Source organism: Lissotriton helveticus, chromosome 9, assembly GCF_964261635.1.
Source record: "Lissotriton helveticus chromosome 9, aLisHel1.1, whole genome shotgun sequence".
NCBI classification, from domain to species: domain Eukaryota; kingdom Metazoa; phylum Chordata; class Amphibia; order Caudata; family Salamandridae; genus Lissotriton; species Lissotriton helveticus.
The window spans coordinates 75,494,250-75,514,558 of NC_136070.1; the positions used below are offsets into that span (position 1 = coordinate 75,494,250).

The 20,309-nt window shown below is 43.2% G+C and overlaps 1 protein-coding gene across 1 annotated transcript in view; it reads right to left on the reverse strand.

Moving 5' to 3' along the window:
* The window catches only part of TTBK2 (tau tubulin kinase 2), a 631,485-nt gene that overhangs the window by 422,853 nt on the left and 188,323 nt on the right, over nucleotides 1-20,309 (reverse strand). Inside the window, exon 4 of the mRNA XM_078659515.1 lies at nucleotides 16,776-16,923. Within this exon, the coding sequence (XP_078515641.1) occupies nucleotides 16,776-16,923 (148 nt within the window). The remainder of the gene's footprint in view (nucleotides 1-16,775; nucleotides 16,924-20,309) is intronic.

Genomic DNA, 20,309 nt, shown 5'->3' on the forward strand with positions numbered 1-20,309 from the left:
CCCGGACGTCTCCCTATGGTGCGGGGTTGTTTAGACCTGCGGAGGACGCAAGATCCAGTTAACACTAGGGGCATGGGTAGGGTGGTCACTCATAATCGTTATCCCTTATTCCTTTCTCAAGTTAGTACCTTAAGGCGCACCCCGCTTGCTTCGGGGACGGTTTCAATCTCCGCCTCGCTGGAGATGTCTGTCACCGTGCGTTCAACGCACTTAAGTCTGTGTGGTGACTCCGAAAGTAATTCTGCCCCCCTCGCTCGTGGTCTTAATCACGCGCTCTGATTCCAGGTGCTGTCCGGGGAAGAATTAAACAAAAGCGAATTTTAGTTATCTTGCATATAAGTCCGGCGGTGAAAGCGTCTCAGCGCCCCCATCCCAGCTTACCCTCTTTGGCAGCAACCTTCGCTCGTCAGTCTGTCTAGTGTCTCTAGTAGCAGTTCTGTCCCCGCTCGTGGTCCTAATCTCGCGCTCTGACTCCGGGCGCTGTTCGGGGAAGAGTTAGACAAAAGCCGGTTTTAGTCGTTCTGCATGCGAGTCAGGCAGTAAACGCGCCTCTGCGCCCCTGCCCCAACTTACCCTGTTTGGCAGCAACCTCCGCTCGTCAGTCCTCCCGTAACTGTGGAGGATGACGGCTGGTATGTCAGATGGTTTTAAACGGTCACATGATACTTTGCCTTCTGGGATTTGTAGTTTTTGAGTACAGGACATGAAGAAATGCTTTGATAGAGCCTCTTCTTCTTACAGTCTTGTCACCTCTGACAGGGCATTCAGCCCGTTTTGAGTACTATTAAATTTCAAGATGAGGTACGCCTCTTTCCTGAGTAGTGTATCCTCAATGTCAATAGGACACTTATTGCTTGGTTGCACCACAGTACATAACACGGTCCATTTGAAATCTGTTTCACTATGGTTTGAATCAATGAAATGTTGGACCATTGGAGCGCTTATGACCTTTTTCTTAATCCTGGACCAGTGTTGGGTGATTCGACTGTTCACCTGCTGCGTCGTTTTCCCAATGTATATTTTTTGGCAAGCGCAGACTACTGCATAAACCACATTACGTGTCCTGCAGTTCGAAAAACCAGTGCTTTTGCATTTCACTCCCCTGTGCTCAAACCCTGATCCTTCAATTGTGGAGTCACACGATATACAGTTTCCACACTTGTGGTGCCCCTCTATTGGTTTGAGCCCCCATTTCGAGAGTAAATCGCTCTTTGGTTTAGGTGTTAAAACATCAGCTCTTATTACACATTGGCCAATGCTCCTGTTTTTCTTATAAGCGAACAAAGGTCGCGGAAATGAGCAGTCCAGTTCCTCTAACAGGTGCCAATTTTTGAGGACCATTTGCCGTATTTTATGGGTGTCCGGTCCAAAGGTCGTGACACAGACCAACCTGTCCATGTCTTGTTTCATTTTTCTTTCAAGTAAGCACTCCCTTGGTGTATAGTGTGCCCTTTTCTTGGAGTGACTTAATAGTTTCTTGGGGTACCCACGACTCTTCATTTCCTCACAAAATCTAGTTGCATGTTTCTCGTACTCGGACATTTTATGTACTGTGGTGCAACCAAGCAATAAGTGTCCTATTGACATTGAGGATACACTACTCAGGAAAGAGGCGTACCTCATCTTGAAATTTAATAGTACTCAAAACGGGCTGAATGCCCTGTCAGAGGTGACAAGACTGTAAGAAGAAGAGGCTCTATCAAAGCATTTCTTCATGTCCTGTACTCAAAAACTACAAATCCCAGAAGGCAAAGTATCATGTGACCGTTTAAAACCATCTGACATACCAGCCGTCATCCTCCACAGTTACGGGAGGACTGACGAGCGGAGGTTGCTGCCAAACAGGGTAAGTTGGGGCGGGGGCGCAGAGGCGCGTTTACTGCCTGACTCGCATGCAGAACGACTAAAACCGGCTTTTGTCTAACTCTTCCCCGAACAGCGCCCGGAGTCAGAGCGCGAGATTAGGACCACGAGCGGGGACAGAACTGCTACTAGAGACACTAGACAGACTGACGAGCGAAGGTTGCTGCCAAAGAGGGTAAGCTGGGATGGGGGCGCTGAGACGCTTTCACCGCCGGACTTATATGCAAGATAACTAAAATTCGCTTTTGTTTAATTCTTCCCCGGACAGCACCTGGAATCAGAGCGCGTGATTAAGACCACGAGCGAGGGGGGCAGAATTACTTTCGGAGTCACCACACAGACTTAAGTGCGTTGAACGCACGGTGACAGACATCTCCAGCGAGGCGGAGATTGAAACCGTCCCCGAAGCAAGCGGGGTGCGCCTTAAGGTACTAACTTGAGAAAGGAATAAGGGATAACGATTATGAGTGACCACCCTACCCATGCCCCTAGTGTTAACTGGATCTTGCGTCCTCCGCAGGTCTAAACAACCCCGCACCATAGGGAGACGTCCGGGTCCGGACCCATAAACGATATTGAAGGTATGTCTTGCAGTGTTATTGTTGAAAGTAACTGTGGGCTGACTAGTGGGACTTGAGACTAAATGTGATCTTTACATGTCCCCTAGATTGCAGCGCGCAAAACTAAACCCCAGAGATAGGAACATCCAAACTGGCTACAGTGAAGGTAATATGGACCTTTAAGAAGGCTAAAGCGGAATGCTAACACGAGGCTATAGAAATAGACACTAAAAGAGTGTTCTTTTGTCTTACACACATACAGATAGAAGTGACAAGGCCCTGAAGAGAACCCATAACAGCTGTATGGAGTTCGAAACGCGTCGGCAAAGAAGGAGTCTAAAAATCCTTTACTAATAATTAGTGAATCCCAGAAATAATAAGGCTTGATATCTCCTTCTAACTGTGTTTTTCCACTATTGTTCCATTCAATTCTATTCATTTATGGCTATTTAGGCAATGGATTGTCACTTGCCTTTTTGAACGAGTGGTAACAGAATTATATGTGTTGTTGTGTATAGTGATTGCATATAGTAATTTGCACTGTTTATGTACTAGTGATTTTTTTCTTTTGTTTAATTGTCGAATTGTCGTGTATATATATTATATATGTTGTGTTTTTTACTCTGACATATGACTAAAGATTGTCTTCCAAAAACATTTAAAAAAGAGGTAAATAAATATACCGCACATGTCTAACTAAGATTTATGTGTTGCTTATCAGTAAGAGTTCAAAAGTAAGGTGGGGTGGCATTTTTGCATAATATATGTCCCGTCGATTGTAGCACCTCCTTATCTTTCTTGATCCCCGACGTTTCCAGTTGTCCCTCTCAGGTGGGGCAAGGGTCCAAACGCAAAGCCCGGGCCGAAGGAACACCACCAGGAGATCCACACGCAGGCAGGGGCGAGGCAGGGCCGGGGGCGTTAGGTTGCCGCTCTAGGCAGGTGGCCGTGGAGGATGTAGTGGGTCGCAGGGCACATGTACAGCTGTGAGCCAGGAGCAGGTCTACAGGATTCTCAGGCCCCACTATACCCGTGGCAGTTCAGGAGCGCGTGGCGTTCCGGCTAGCTCCTCCGACAACCATAGGTGCCCTCCTCTCTCAAGGTCTGTGGGTCACGGGTTAGGACTCTCACGCGTCTTCTCGACCCCCGATGTTTCTGCGAGTCCCCCTAGGGGCGGCGGAGGCTCCCCAGCAGGTTATGGGGCTTCAAGGACACCCCCGAGAGACCCCCACACCGTCAGGGCAACGCAGGGCCGGGGGGGCCCGATTCCAATCCCAAACCGGCGGCAGTAATATACCTGGAGGGCTGCGGGGCATAGACACAGCTGGGGGGCCCGGAGCAGTCGCGGCGCTCTCAGGCACTACTTTGCGGCCCCGGCCGCCATCTTGGTAAAGTTCCCGGTGGCCTAGGAGGTCCCGACGTCTCCTTAGGGGGAGGCCTTCCCCGCTATCTCCGCACCCCACAGGGCCCTCCAACTGCTCCTCACCGTCTCTCCTCTCGATCGGCGGGTCCGGTGCGGATTGGTCTCCGTGGCGGCCTCAGCCTCGCAGCGCCGCTCCGGCCGCCATGTTTGTTAAGTGCGCTGGTCCTGACGAGGCCCCCAGACACCGCACCGCAGTCTCCAGTCAGCCCGTCTCCTCACAGGGGCTCCTGTACTCGGGCCAGACACCGCTACTGCCCACCACCGGACCCAACGTGGACCCGGTCGCCCAGCTTCAGCGCCAGTCCCGGTTCCCTGTCGCAGCAGCCGCCATCTTGCTGCCGTCGGATCTCCCGATGCCTGGGAACAAAGTCAGTGTTGTGGTGTCTATGGTCGTGGAAATTGCGGTAGAATAGTCTCCACGGGGTCCGATTGCTCCGCGGCGGCTTTTACGTTATTTTGGTGGTTCTGGGGTAAGTATTTTGACGGATGTTGAGGCAGCTCGCCGGGAGCTCTGGAGAGTCACGTCCTAGCCAGTCATGCTGCTGGCCACGCCCCCCCAAATGCAGGTTATATTCAATCTTGGAGCGTTGATCAGAAAGCCATACCTTCAAAAAAGCCTCCAATTCCGGCTGCTGAGTCTGCAACATATTTAACTATCTGATACCGGTCATTGTGATTGCAGTGTGTAAAGATGCTGAACGAACAGCCTCTCATCTATGATCCCGCTTTACTGTGTGACGAACACTAGCCTGCCAGGGTGGTCCACCAAGGATTTACATTTTTTGTGCAGTATATTTTTATTCCCGTTTGATTTATGGTCTACAAATGTATTATATTTGTTTTAAATCTTTTTTCGGGAGCACTGACATTGGTTACCCAAGAAAAACTTTGAGTAGACAATCTACTTTGAAGAATAATGCAGTTAACGAAGGAACATCTGAGACCAGCTTTTTGTAGACGGATGTGGTGCACGCTTTATTAAAATGGATCTGCTTTTTTTCTGTGTCAATAATGTTTATTAAGGAATAACAGCCATAAAGGTGGTCATTCTCACTTGAGGCCTTACACATGCATACTTCATCACTCATCCATCAACTGTACCTAAACACATATTTAACATTTCCCAGTAATTATTTTTTTTAAACATGAAGACACCTTCCCATGAAACCAGAAGCCAAAAAGACAAGTAGGATGATAAGTGGGGACAGCAAAGAGACCAGGGGCACATAACAAGGAAACATCCCATCACAGCTAACTCCAGTCTTGTCTACCAAAAACGGCACCACCTCAAGTACAGGCTAGAATCGATCCCCACATCCACACAAATATAGGACCCTACATTGAGAAGAAAACAGTCTGACCCATCTGATATTATCCCTTGCGCTTCCAAGTTCTGCAAAAAGGAACATACAGTGAGTGGCACTTTAGGAGAAACACACCATTTGCCCATATAGTATACTTTTAGTTGTACTTGGAACACAACTGTAGTTTCAATGTCCTTGCCATCAATTATTTCCAGATATCCATAACCCCTTCTTTCCTCTCAAAGTAGTGGGGCACACATCTGGAAAGAAGAGAAGACCGCGATTGTCATACACAACTATTTTTCATCTAATCGCTGTTCCAAGCATTTTCGATCTACTATCTGGAGAGTTTGGCACCACACTTTCCTTCAATTACCTACTTCCCCTTGGCTGTCAATCTGAACAGCTTACATACTGCCCTGTATATATTGCTGCTTGAACAGCCCATCAGGTCACTCAATACCATCTTAATTGATGGTTGCAAGTCATCAACTGCTGCCATCCGAGCAACTATCAACACTTCTCCTAATGCTGTCCAACACTTCACAGAGTTTTGCAAATCTCACAACGCTGTTAATGAAGAAGTCTCGGAATTTCACCAGACTGCTCAATATTATATTTTCAAACACTGACACATCTTCAAGTTCTGTACTGCACATGCTGCACAAGAGTTGCTAAAGATATTCTGTCAGTTGCCAAAAGTCCTTTCAAATCTATTTTAGGAAAGATAAATTGATATTAAAAATTCATAGCAGAGAAATCATATTACAAAGTTCTTTCATTCACAGCGCCTTGATGCCTACGGGTTAAGTTGCGCTTTATAAATCTCTAAATAAATAAATAAATAAATTCCTGTCAATGCCCGTTTCACCCCTGGGATGGCCATTCTTTACAGTTTCACAAGAACACAAGCAAAGCTCCTTTCCCTTTTCAAATAACACTTGGCAATTTAGTGTTGATAGTGACTTATATGGACACAGTCATCTCTTTTTTTGTTTTTAAACGGCCATTGCTTCATTCGAGAGTGCAGCTTCATCACACAAAATGGCAGCTGTTGCAGGGACCAACAACAACTGCTCTACTACATATGCAGCACGTGTTTAGGCACTCAATATCAGAAAGTTCCTGTGCTTAACATCCAGTCCAGTATTTACAACGCATGTGCTGACGTCAGGGCTGAGGCAGACGCAAGCATCCGCAGATCAAGCACCAGCACAATTTGAGGCTCTGTTTTCTTTCTCTGCACGAAGATTAACCATTGACATGAGGCAATTATTGAGTGAAACGAGCACAGAGTACACATTTTAGGGCTTTTTGGAGGTGGCAAGTTATATTTAGCATTAAAACTAATGATGAAGCTATTATGCAATACTTGTAGGAATTATAAATCGAAATGAAGCATTATGCATGGAATTATGCCCACTTTCTTTGTTCCATATTAAGATGTAAGGGGAATACTGCAGAAGTGCGTTATCTTTCTAAAACAAACGTATTGGGATATTAAATCTATGTACGATTGTACTTTCTCACATAAAAGTAACATAGGAGGACATGGGACAGTGTTGCCGCCCAATGGCCCACAGCTGGGAGGCTCTACTTTCTTGAATGATCAATATGCCCCTAGACTCTTCATGGTATGTTATAAGGTTTTTTTAGGCGCAATATCACCCGGAGGGGTCTCAAAGCGCTGTTGCGGATTCAAATGAAGGTAAAGGTTCACAAAATAAGGAGAAGACCAAACGTTCAGAAGAGTCAGGTTTTAAATTTTTTTTCTGAACTGTTTGTGATTAGTGATCATTTGGAGTTGTATGGAAGCTCATTCCAGAAAGAGGGGAGCTAAATGGGAAAGGATTTGCCATAATTTCTGGCAGTACGGATCCTGAGAGGGGTGAGTAGACGTTTTGTTCCATACCTAAGATTCCTATTTGGTGTGTACCAGTAAAGTTGCTTGGTCAGGTAGCAAAGCTCATTTCCATGCATGGTCTTATGTACCAGGCAGATGATGTTGAAAGGAACGAGTTTCCTGACAGGAAGCCAGGGTAGAACTTTTGAACTGGGGGCAGACTGAGACCGCAATGGAAGATTCAGCACCAGTCTAGCAGCGGTGTTCTGTAACACCTGGAGTTTGGTGTAAAGCTCTTCATTGATAGAAGCCATCAGTTTATTTCCATAAACCAGACGACTGATTATTAGACCCTGGGAAAGAGTGGTTTCCTTGATTCCACTGGGATCCAATGGAAGATTTTACATAGGGTTCGCATTGTACCATAGCATGTGCACAGGACATGACTTACTTGGTCTTTCATGGACAGTTTGTCATCTATTTTTACTCCAAGGTCACGTACCATGGGCTTAGGAGATAGAAAGGGGCCAAGGCTCTCAGGCCACCAGTCACTGGACCAGAGTTCTTGTGCTTTCCCAAATAGTATTACCTCGGTCTTACTGGCGTTGAGCTGAAGGTAGTTAGTTTGCATCCAGGTGTTTATGTGTGTCATACAGCTTTTAAATCTGATTCTGGTATCTAGTGGGTTTGGTCCGAGAGTGATTAACAACTGAGTGTCATCTGCATATGACACTACATCAAACCCACAATATCTAATTACCTTGGCCAAAGGTGCCACATTGAGGTTGAAAAGCATTGGACTAAGTATTAATCCCTGGGGGACTCCCTTATCTACCATCCCACTGAAGGAAACTATCGCGCCCATTTGTACAGCGGTGGGTCAATCTTTTAGGTAATTTCTCAGCTAGTTAAGGGCCTTTCCCCCAGACTCTCGTCTCCTGTAAACTTTGTTCTAAAGTTCTGTGGGAGATGGTGTTGATGGCTGCCGACAGATCTAATAGGACCAGCATTGCTGACTTCCCGATGTCCTGGACGAGTCTTATATTATCAACTACCTCTACCAAGGATGTTTCGGTACTATAGCCAGTTCTAAAACCTGACAGAGAGATCTAACAATTGATGGTTTTCTAGATAGGTTGGTAATTGTTTATTGACCAGCGACTCAAGTACTTTCCTAAGTAAGGTAGTAAGGAAATTGGCCGACAGTTACTAGGCTCTTTGGGATCTGCCAACTGTTTTTTAAGGATTGGTTTGACCTGCCTGCTTTCAATTTAATTAGAATGGTCGCTAGATTTAAGCACATGTTCAAAAGGTCAGTAAGACCATTAAGGAGAGCAGGGGAAAGGGCTGACAGAATAGAAGGTGGGACGGGATCGACAGAGGAACCAGATTTGGTCCCGAGGAGGGCTGCCCTAACATGTTCCTGGGTAAATTTAGTAAACTCTTTTAGAAGTATTGTGGCGGGTATCTGTGTGAATTCAGACTTGTTACTTTGCTCTACGGTGTTATGTTTAGGGAAAGTGTTATGAATTATGTCAATTTTTTCATCAAAGACGGTAGACAATGTGTCTACCCAGTCTTGTGAAGATGGGTTGTCTGTTTGGTAGGAAGAAGGGTTTGTAAATCCTTTCAGCATTTTATGTAGTTCCTTGTGTGAATTTGCAGCCTTGTCAATTCTGTTAATGATATAGTTTTTTTTAGCTATCTTGATATTATCTAAATAATGTCTATAGATGTGATTGTAGGCTAGTCTGTCCTCAAGACTTTTAGTTGTTCTCCATTTGCATTCTGCTTTCCTGCTAGCTAGTTTCTCAGTTTTTAGAGATTCAGGGAACCAAGATGACACTTTAGACTTGTGTTTGACTTTAGACAGGGGTGCGATAATGTCAAGGGCCTCTATAATTGCCTTCTCAAAGACGTCCACTACATGGTCAATATTACCTGAGCCTGTAAGGAGAGGAGGACATAAATTGGGAGAAAAGGCTGCTAGGCTGACCTTTCTCTAGGGCCTGGTCCATTTCTATTCGATACTCAGATTTTCAAGGGTGGTAGCTGTTTGTAAATGGAATTTTAATAGACTGTGGTCCGACCAGATCAGAGGGATAGGAGGTTTCACCATAGAGTTGGCTTTGTTTATGAACAGGAGACCCAGGGTGTGGACAGCCAAATGGGTGGGTCCAATCACTTGTACTAGTCCCAGTGTGTTTAAGTTAGAGATCAGTTGACTGGTATCTGTGTCAGAAGATACTTCGGCATGGAAATTAAAATTGCCAATGAGAAGAAAGTTGTCTGCCGCTAGTACACATGGGGCAATGATATCAGTCAAACGGTAACCGAAATTAGTTTTAGGACGAGGAGTACCTATCTTAGATCTTGCCCTAAAGGCTAATTAGTTGATATTCAGGGGTGAAAGGCAGTTGCCACATCAGGAAGGGCTGACTCGTGAAGCCAGGTTTCAGTTATAAAACATAGGTCTGGCTTCTTTGAGTCTAGAAGACTTCTTACCTCAAGTGCATGTTTGGGGATTGATCATGCATTAAAATAGAGTCCCATTCTTTCTTCTGCTCAACAGTGTTCCCACCTCCAGTGCTTGTCGACTATGGTATAAGGTGGGAGGTGGACTCGCTTTGACTGCTTTTAGTGACAGGCTTAGGAGTAGATGCTAAAACAGAAGGTGCCTCGGGAAGGTGAAAGAATTTGGCAGTGTGTTGGTTGTTTAATAGCTTAAGCTCTGCACTTGAATAGTGATAACCAGCCATAACGCTGGGTAAATTGACAAATTATTAAAATACATGTGAGATAAAGAAAATGGGCAGGGGTCCTGGTGGCTGGCGGTGGTTAGGCATGGACGGATGCAGACAGGCTTGCCCTTGGTGCGCCGCTGCGCGTGTTCCTGCCTTTTACTGCCCTAAATAGGCTGGGGGAGGTGAAGGAAGAATCGGCAGCTAGAGCGCTGACCCGCCAACCGGGAAGGAAGACTGTACTCAAATTCCGGTTATAATGAGCAGGTCCCTCCGCTCAAACTGCACCAGCGTGGCGGAACAGGGACAGCTCACGAGTGAAGGTTGAAAGGGTAAGGGAGGAAGGTATTGCTGTGCTAGGGTTAAAAAGCACTGACGAATGCCATAAGAATAGCAGCAAAGAAAATAGATGCAAAGATTAAAAAAACACATGTCATGAATAAAAACAAGGTATAATCTTCTCTTAATTAAGAAATAACCGTTGCCGGTTAGGCCGTTGAAACTGGCCTCCTTTCTAGAAATGGAATCCGCTCCGACTCGAACTGTGGAAATCCAGCACCCGCCTCACGCTGCAGGGTGAACCCACCACACCTTCCCACTAGGCCTGCCACTCACAGCAGGCATGTACCAGAGATCATCCCCTCCAGGCCCAGCCACCCACAGTCCAATACTGAGGACCCTGTGCCCAAAACCTCCTTTGACCCCTCCTGGTTCTCCCCTCCCTGCACCGCTCCCACCCTTACACATTGTGAGCAGACAGAGTTACCTTGGTAATCAGATGTTTCTTTTTCAGGGAGTTGTAATAGGCACGCAAAGCATCAGTGGTAAGACAGCATTGCCTGTATGCCGGATGCCTATTTGCATGTCTTTGCTGCATTCATGTTTAATAAAAAAATGTAAAACTAATAAATAAACGTGTTAAAAAAAGTAACATTTATATTTGGCGAAGGATTGATTTAAGCTTTTAATCAGCTGCAATATCAATTGTTGAGGAATGATTTGTATAGTTATTTTTTTGGTAACCCTGGGGAAGCTAAAGATGTCAGGCGACGTGTCCCTGCAAAAAAGTGAGCTTTGGCTACAAACTTACTCTGTGTTCGTATTTCATATTGAATATTATCAACATCTGTATCAATTTAATAACGACCTTTGTTTACTAAATACTTAAATTGATACCTCTGTCTAGAGAACATTTACGCACAATTGTATACACAATTGGAGACTACAGAAAGCATAAATAAAGAAATACATTTATACCCACGAGCAAAACCTCTATTTGGCATCTAATTCTTTCGAGGCATATTCATTAATATAATTAATAGCACAGCACATTTAAAGGAGGCTGCTGCCTTCACTCATACTGGTCTGAACTAGGCATTAAAGCTCATTAAATCAAGCCATCAAACATAAAAAGAATTCATTCTAATTGAGAATATAATACATATAACAGAGCTAGGTGAACAAACCCCAACAAAAAGTGCCTAGGACAAAAGCATCAAAGGAGAGAACACACCATCCAAGAGAAAATGCAGTAATAACATCACAAATAATTGCAGTGGACTGAAATACTCCATTGATGAAGACACTGGAGTTGTGTTCTTTAGTCGTAGACATGTAAATGTTTGTAGTGATATAATGCTGAAATGCTATAGAACCTCTAATCACCCCAGACTTCCATGTAATTAGAGTTATGTGGATGTGAGTACAGTGCATGCTGACGGCTGTACCATAAAGTGATGTTTTGCTGGTTAGCGAACAGCATGTAACTTTCCAAGTGACTGCTTTCTGATCATTGTTTACTTATCAGCTATTCTCGACTTACAGCTAGCTATGATATTAGGAAGCCAAGGCTTTCATTCAGGCAACTCTATCAGACACAAGCATCAGGCCTAATTGTTGTGCACGTAATCTGCATGCTGTAACTGTGGAAACAGTTTTACAACACTGAATATATCTGGTGAACCAACATCAATGAAAACAAAACTATAAAGAGCACAGGAGAACTTAAAGGTTTTTAATATTCCCTATGCCTCCTAATGTTGTATTTTGTCAACATAGTATTGTACAGTTTTGTATTTTCTAAAATGGAGTCTCTTTCAGGTCTTCTGGGCAGATCCACAGGTCCAGAAGTGTACTAAAGAGTTGGTGTCTGAGGTCCAATATTTATACTTGGGTCTTCCTTTGAGGAGGGAGAAGCTTTTGAGGTTTCCCATTGAAGTGCACGTTTACTGCCTCCCCTGCCTTCAGACTAAATAAAGGTGGTATATAGTCCTTTGCGTAGAGGCAGGCCACAGCCTATTCAAGTGTAAGAGGGTCTGAGCTCAGCACTGCCCTTCCATGCTGCCAATGATGGCCCATCCAGGTACACCTAAGCTCTCTATGGTATGTGGCTATCTTGGAGGAATACAAAGTCTGTCATCTACAGCCAGTCATGTGACCCAGAGACAGGCTGCAGGTAGGGAAAGGCCAACTTTTTAAAAGTGGTATTTTCAAAACTGTAATTTAAAATCAGACTTCACCACGAGAGATGATTTTTCATAACAATTCCAAAGACACCAAACATGAACTGATTATTTGCTCTCATTTGGAAATGATCACTTATTAAATGTAATATGGTAACTCCAATGTTATCCTATGAGAGAGGCAAACCTTGCAGTAGTGAAAAACAGCAGGCAACGGAGGTTTCAACTACCAGGACAATTAGAACCTAAAACATGTCCAATTGTTTAAATACACTGCACCCTGCCCTCTGGGCTGTTCAGGGCCTATGGTAGCTGTGGCTTATATGTATTAAAAAGGAAGGTTTTGCACACACTGGCTGCAATGGCAGGCCTGACATGTTTGAAAGGGCTTCGTAAGTGGGTGGCACAATCATTGCTGCAAGCCCACTAGTAGCATTAACCTTAAAGGCCCAGGGTACAAGTATTACCACTTTACTAGGGATTTATTAGTAAATCTAAAGCACCATATGGGTGTAAGCCAATTCTATCACATTCCCCCCACCCCTCCTAACCCCCCGTTGCTCAAATTGTTTTCCCATCTATGTTGTCCCAAATGAAATACGGACTTTGTTAGCATTGTATACACAATTAAAATGGACCTATTCACTAGTCTATAAGAGTACTCTTGTTGTGAGAATGTGGGTATTATAGTCCCTATGCCAATATGTTCCTACAAAGTTATACATATCTAAAGAATGAAAACCTAATTCAAATGAAACCTCATATGTCACCCAGTCTGTAAAACCGAGTCCTATTTCAGAAACTCATTAAACTCTAAGACCCTAAGTCTGCATCATATCCAGAGGGGGCTTTTGTCTGGTAATCTTCCATTCCAACTTATCATGGGGATGACTGCCATCCAAGTCTCGTTATCAGTGAGTTCTGGGAACTTGGCAGCAAACTTTCTATTGTCTGACAATTATAGGTGCGTTTTGTCACCCAATGTCAGTCTGTTCAGCTTTTATGAGAGTTGTTCAGTTGGGCAAATTCACTTTTATTTAAAAGAGCAAGCTGTAAGATCCAGTAATAATTCTGAACACGGGCAATGTTATGCCCTGTCAAAAAACTTCTGTAGTGCAACGCCTAAAGTTTTCTTCCATCCCACACGTGTGACCACAGGACCTCATTTGCCTTGTAGAACGATTCTCTTAGGAGCCAGAAAGAAGTACTTTGTAGAACATGGAAAAAACAGAACCATTATAATTTCGAACAGTGTAACCTCCCTAGTAGTAAGATTGGAAGCTTCTGCCAGTGTTGTAGGCCATCCCTGAAGGAGAGTAACAATATCTTCAGATCACAGGGCCCTTATTTTGTTTTCAAGTGATAACACTTCCCATATCTGAAGCCCCCACTTGCTATCTGGTTGGGTCAATCAATATGTGGCCTCCTTCTTCATCCTCAGACCGTGAAGAGAATCCATTTCCTCCAACGGATCTGCTGTCTGTAATATCGCCTATGTTTCCTGAACATATACAGCAACCTTAGCATTGTGTTCCAGAGGTTTTACCACATATAAGGAAATGTAATCAGTATAGAGCTGGATCTTATTATCCTGTTGTCTGAACCAGTGAATTTTACAAAGATACGATTACCCCAATCCAGCAGGCCAAGAGGTCGCAGGGAGATGAAAAATAGCATTGGGAACGGATGTAGACCTGTCCCATTGGAAAGGGTTCTATTGGAAACTTTGCAACACCACCCATTTACTCTCACCCCTGCGATGGGGTCAGTGTATAACAAGCTTTGCCCCTTGATACTGCGAACTGAAACTCATTGGCTAATACTTTTTTAAAAAACATGCCACTTCATGGAGTCAAATTACTCTCATTAGCAAGACACGGTTCTGATCCGGTGGTTCAGTATTTTTGGTAAAACCCTTGGTTTAGCATTCAAAAGGGATATTGGACAATATGAGGCACATTCATCTGTCGACTTCCCTTTTTTGCTTCCTTCAATGTAGATCCAAACATGGTTAGCATATGTGTCACACATGAGTGCCCAGTTTCTAATATATCCCAGCTGGCAGACTGTTACAACCAGACATTTTATCAACCAGTGTGGGTCAGCGCCACAGTTATTTCCCCCTCTGTGATGTCCTCATCTAATGCCTCCCTATTTGGTTCACTTAAATTGGAATGGATTGTTCTCTCATAGCTGCTGAATGGACCTCCTCATTTCTCTCCTCTTGACTTTGAGATAGACTAAGAGCACTCTTCAAAACCATGAATAATTACTGTGCCTCCCTACCGCAATCATTCCTGAGTTGTCTTCACTTGTCGCCACTTACCTACAGGCCTCGTCCTGCCAATCTATGATGTTCACGGCATTGTTTTTAGGCAGAATAGTAGCCAGGCTTTACTAGGCCTTTTCTTGACATTTAATAATCTTTTGGTAAGAATGAGTTTTTTGGTTCATTTACATTCCTGATCTCTCCCCCTTTACACCCTCAACCACTTTAAGGAAACCGTCTTGGAAATCACCTAACTCTCGAGCAAACAGAAGGATTTTTTTTAATTACAGCATGGTTTCTCATTTAGTACAGCTAGTCAATGCTCTGTATAAAACTGGCGTGCTTTAACTACTTCAGTACACAGGAAGAACAGTGCAAATAAACAGAACGTCGACACAGCTTACTCTTGACATATTTTTGCCCAGCAGGTCATCTAGGAAACATTAACTTGTAGAATCATGGGATATAGGCATGAGTAGAGTATCAAGTATGGTGAAATACCTTAGTAGACAGGTAGGTTTTCCAAGCCACTCTTAAGAAAAAATTGGACTAATTTACAGTTATCGAAAAATGTAACAAACAGTTCAAAATAAGAAACGTGTTAGGGTGTATGAGTATTAACTCTTACTTAAAAGGTTTAACTGGAAAATGTATAAAACTAAGCTTAAATGGTTATTATGATAAGCTTAGAGTTAACTCAAGGCATGTAGAACAATATAAATTGTATGTTTAACAATAAATCAAGATAGCCAAGACAACATAAGAAATGACTAAGGGTTTAAAAAATGTTTGCGACATGAAAGATCTGAAATACTGTGGATCAGAGAAGTGGTAGGAAACAGGACGTGAGATTTGGTAAAGAGGATAACCAAGGGTTGATTACCAACACCACCAAAAGCTAATTTTCGTATTGCATGGTTTTCTCTAAGCTCATGTTCTTTCGTTGAACACTCAGCTAAGAGCAGCGCATCCAATATATTCTTATTGTAGTGCATACACAAATACTTCCAAACGTACTTCACCAACTATGCGAATCAATCTAACACTTGGTTTCATTCGTAGCCTAACATCTCGGCACACAGCATTAGTTTTAAGTAAACTACTGTAAGCAAATTAAATGTTTATTGCACATTTAGTATTACTTCATTTACAGATTATTTTTGTGGTGCACTAACCTAGCCAATTCAGTGGGAAAAGTCATATACGTTAGCAAGCTTTGCAGTAAAATTCTTAATAAGTTAACATGCAATAAGACTACATAGCATTACAAAAGGCAAAGTTAAAACAAACTAATGAAATAATTTTTTACTCAAAGCACATCTATACAAAATCTGACACCCAGGTATCAGGAATAGTAAGCAATACATAAAGCCTTATATTCCAGGCAGACTATGCTTTTCCCGCACATGTTCCTCTCAGACATAGGCTGTTTCGTAGTTGTCACGTCTAAGTACTGAAACGAGATGGGTGGGGGGTGGCGGGTGGAACTTTTTTTCTTTGTTAATATATAGGATATGTCACATGTACGATAAATCATGGTCTTATTATATGAAAGATTGAGAAGTTCCTACACTGTCGGTTTCACATATGTACTACTACGAATTGATCATGCTGTAATGTCTTGTATCCGTCTTTGATAATCTCAAATTTTGTGGCCCCCCCCTCCTCCCCCCAAAAAAGCAATACAGAAAGCCTCAGACTGCAATATACACTTGTGCTCCACGATGCCATCAAGGGGTCTGAGTAACAATAAAAGAACCCTTCCCACTAGTTGATAAAAACATTTGTTAAATGAAGGTTTTATAAAAATAGTGTGTCTTAACGAACCGCTGGCCACACACACAAGAGTCAAGCGTCTATGGTGGTATACCACTAAACCATAACATGAACACTAACAATCTCATCAAAAGGAAAACTAGCTCGAGTTGAAACAGGGCAATGATCCTGTGTATTGCATGTGCATTTCATACAGCACCAAGATACCTTCTTCTGGTCAATGCAGAGGGTAAATTCATTGATAAGACTAGGATGTATAAATATAGGACATATAACTGGATACGAATTACAAAAATTGAACACAATAAGGGTCATTACCCTTCACATGAAACACACTAATGAGGATAATGTGGTGCGCGGGGGAGGGGGGGGGCATTTATACTGAAATAATGTCAATGTAAGTCATCCTCATAGCTAACAGATGATGTTACCTACATCATAGTATTTAATGCAAACATTATATAGGCAAGTAATCCTTATTGATAACATAGCCCCCTATTAGTCAATAACATTGTTCAAGTGGCTTCATTTTACCTTGCAGTTTTTTTAAGACAGCAACTTCCATTTTCAGCACCTGCTTTGGCTGCTGAGCAGATTCCACTTTCAGTGCAACATTTTCCCTGGTGAGTAAATCCAGTGCATCGTAGATTTCTCCAAAACCTCCACCGCCTATCTTCCTTAACTGCAAGGGGGCATGTAGATGAGCAGAGAAACACAAAAATAAAACGGTTACTGATCCTGCCAATTTATTGCTCTCTAATCAACAAAGTATAATCCCACAAGGTGGGACAAACAATCACAGAAAATCTATGTTCTTATGCCAGGGAAAATACAATTTAAAATTCGGGACACCGGTAATGGAGGTCACTAATTAATAGAAGGACAAAACTAAGTGCTGATGTCCAAAGGTGTCCTTCAATACTGTGTGCATATATTATTGATCACTACTTTCAAACACTGCCATGCAGGGGATTTATATTCCAGTCCATACATGTCAGATTCAAGATCCCAAACCTCCTTGTATGTGGGATACTAAAACCAAATAAATGTTCAAAGGGGACAAATGTATTTTTGTTATTTGGGCGAAGTTTATGATTTCTATATTTGCTACATTCAGAACATCCCAAATCAATGCACGCACATGAGATTAAGGAATATTTTTAAAACAAAATGAGTAGTAAAGCACCCGAGAAGGAGAAGAAAGACATTGACTTTACTTGGGTCTGAAGAGGATAGTCAAAAAAAACAAATAGGACATTCCGACGAAATAGACATTGCTGAAATCCACAACCTATGAGAATGTTACACATTTGCTTCATACAATTATGGCCAGTTTTTTGCAGTGCGATCCTGGTGAAGTCAGATATAATTGTTAGCATGCCCAACATGACCTCTGCGCACCCCTGCAGTCGCTACCTTTTCCCTTTATGCTTGCCTTTGTCTGTTCTTGTTGAATAAAATTCAGACTATCCACAACTTGTAAATATTTCTCTAAACAATAGAGCCCGAGGTCTGCAACTACGACCTTCATTTGTTCATTGCTTGTAATTGTTCATTGATACAGATTGATCATGACACAGTCAAAAGTGTAGTATTATTGGCCTTTGTTTGATACCTAATCACTAGAAAAAGTCAGTACCTTAAAAAATGATCTGGGTAGAATATGTCACTACAATCTGTTTTACATGAAGATATAAACCGTTAGACAGAAAAAAATATTAACCACTAATCTATAGGCCTTGAGGTGCTCTGCTGACACACTGCACTACACAAATATGATCAACAAAATAAATAAAATTGTTAAGAAGGACATCATTTAGTGATTGGTCGACGGGCCATAAAAGCAATGAGGAATCACTTCTTCTAACTCAGGGCAGCCCACTTACCAAATCAAGAATTTAGTTATTTGGGTGGAGATCTTTTTTGACCAAAAATTATACTACCAATAAAGCAACAGCAGTTTTGAAAAAAATGCACAACACCAGCCAGACCACCATCCCATGACAGCATTTTTTCTTTTTCCAAAGGCAAAACTTCAAAGGTGGGTTTGATTTTGGAAAATGCTAAATCAGAGTGCATGACAGACTGGGAGTTTTCAAAAAGTGTTAGAGTGGCGTTCTTCAATATGCAGGACGACCATGGTCTAGAAAAATAATGTCGGACATGGAGCCAGAAAGATCATTCTAAGTAGGGCAAATATTCCATGCCAGGTGTCATCCGACTTCACTAATACTCCCCTCCCTCTGCCTTGGACGGACCATTTTCTTATCTCCATGCGTCTTGATAAGGCAGGCACTACCTTGAGGTCCCCTATGAAGCGTCCTTGGCACAAATTGGATGAAACTACTTTTTTATCTGCCTTAAATACGTCCCATCCAGAGTGGCCTACTGACGCAAAGCAGGTGGTGATCAGTGGAGTGTAATGATCGCGATGGAACATATGAGGTGCATAGTCCCAAATCTGGCAGGGACCTCATATGTTCCATCGCGATCATTACACTCCACTGATCACCACCTGCTTTGCGTTCCACTGGTTTGCCGGTGTAGAGCGAGGGAGTCGCTCCTTCAAAGCTCAGGCCCCTGCGTCATGAAACTGATTAAAACTTGGCTTTTTTCCTCTATCTAGCCTATTTCTTCTTGTCAGCTGGGACACCCTGTTGCTGGTGCAGCCATGCGCTTTATAAATGACCCTAACATAACATAACATAACATAACAAAGAGGGTATTTCACGATTGGTAACACACTGGTTTTAACACCTTTTTCATTATAAAGGCCTCAAAGCCCAAAACCGAAACGTTCTAAAGAAGGGTGGAGTAAGGACTATAATCCAGGAAGTAAATGTAGTTCTATTGAGGCCGGGAGAAAATATTAAAAAATGTTATTAGAGAATCTAAAGCCACGTTTTGTGCCACCTGAATTACTGGGGTGAGTAATAAATCGGTCAGAAGTTTTCAAGAATTAAGAATGAATTATCCAGGGAGGGGTGTGCCTAGGTGCCAGGGAAGATGACAGTGTTCTGAAGAGGCTCTGCTAGGAAGTGCCCTCCTCTTATCCTTGCTGGGTGCACGGCCTGGGGTGAGGATTTCTGACTGTCTCTCGGTCCCTGTCCCTGGGTCTCCCTCCTCTCCTTCTTTCTACCATACTGAACCATATACTTTAGATACCGGATCGGAATTCACATTCAAGAGGCCAAAATAGACAGGCCAGAAGGCTATGGCCTTTTGAGGTAGGCTGTGAGGAGTAACCCTAGCAACAATCCGTTGCACGAAGGAACACATAACCTACAGTGACAACTGCGACCCTCTTGTGGGTGGATATAGGAGGGAGTGTACTATCCACTCTGCTGGGGGCGGGAGAAGATCCAAGGAGTGTAATATGGGCCAAGAACGAGAAGCCAAGAAGTTCCAACAAAACAGCTGACAGAGCCTTCAGGGGCTGGATTAACAACACGCTTGACCATTGCATCATGAAGAAACTGACAGGGGCTAAGAGCACGCAAACGAACGCTTGGTACAATGAGATCCTCCGGGCGTAAAAGAAAAAATGTAACATTTTGGAACGAGCTTGGAGGCATACTTATGACGCTACTGCTAAGAATACCTATAGGAAGGCTATAAAAACCTACCACGGCTTAGTTCAAAAGACCAAAGCTTCGTTCTACGCCAACACGATTTGATCAAGCTCCAACCCCTCCAAAACCATTTTTTCTCTTATGAAAGATATGTTAATATCCCGGACAGGTACCAATGTAACCATATCTTCCAACACTCAATGTGATTCATTGGCAAGGTACTTCATTAATAAGGTAGAATGTATTTACAACGCACTAGATTTGAGGCCGAGTACCTCTGAACCTATGGTGACCCCTACCTCAAGAGCGCCCCGCCCCCTTAGTCCGTACAATTTCTGCCACCCATGTCTCCTGAAGACTTAGCTGTCCTGGCAGCTAAAGTCAAATCAGGCTCTCCCGACGACCCTATAAAACCGGACATTTTTAGGAAATGTTATAACTGTCTTATGATTGAGGGCCGGGAACTCATCAATTGTTCTCTCCTGTCGGCAGTGAT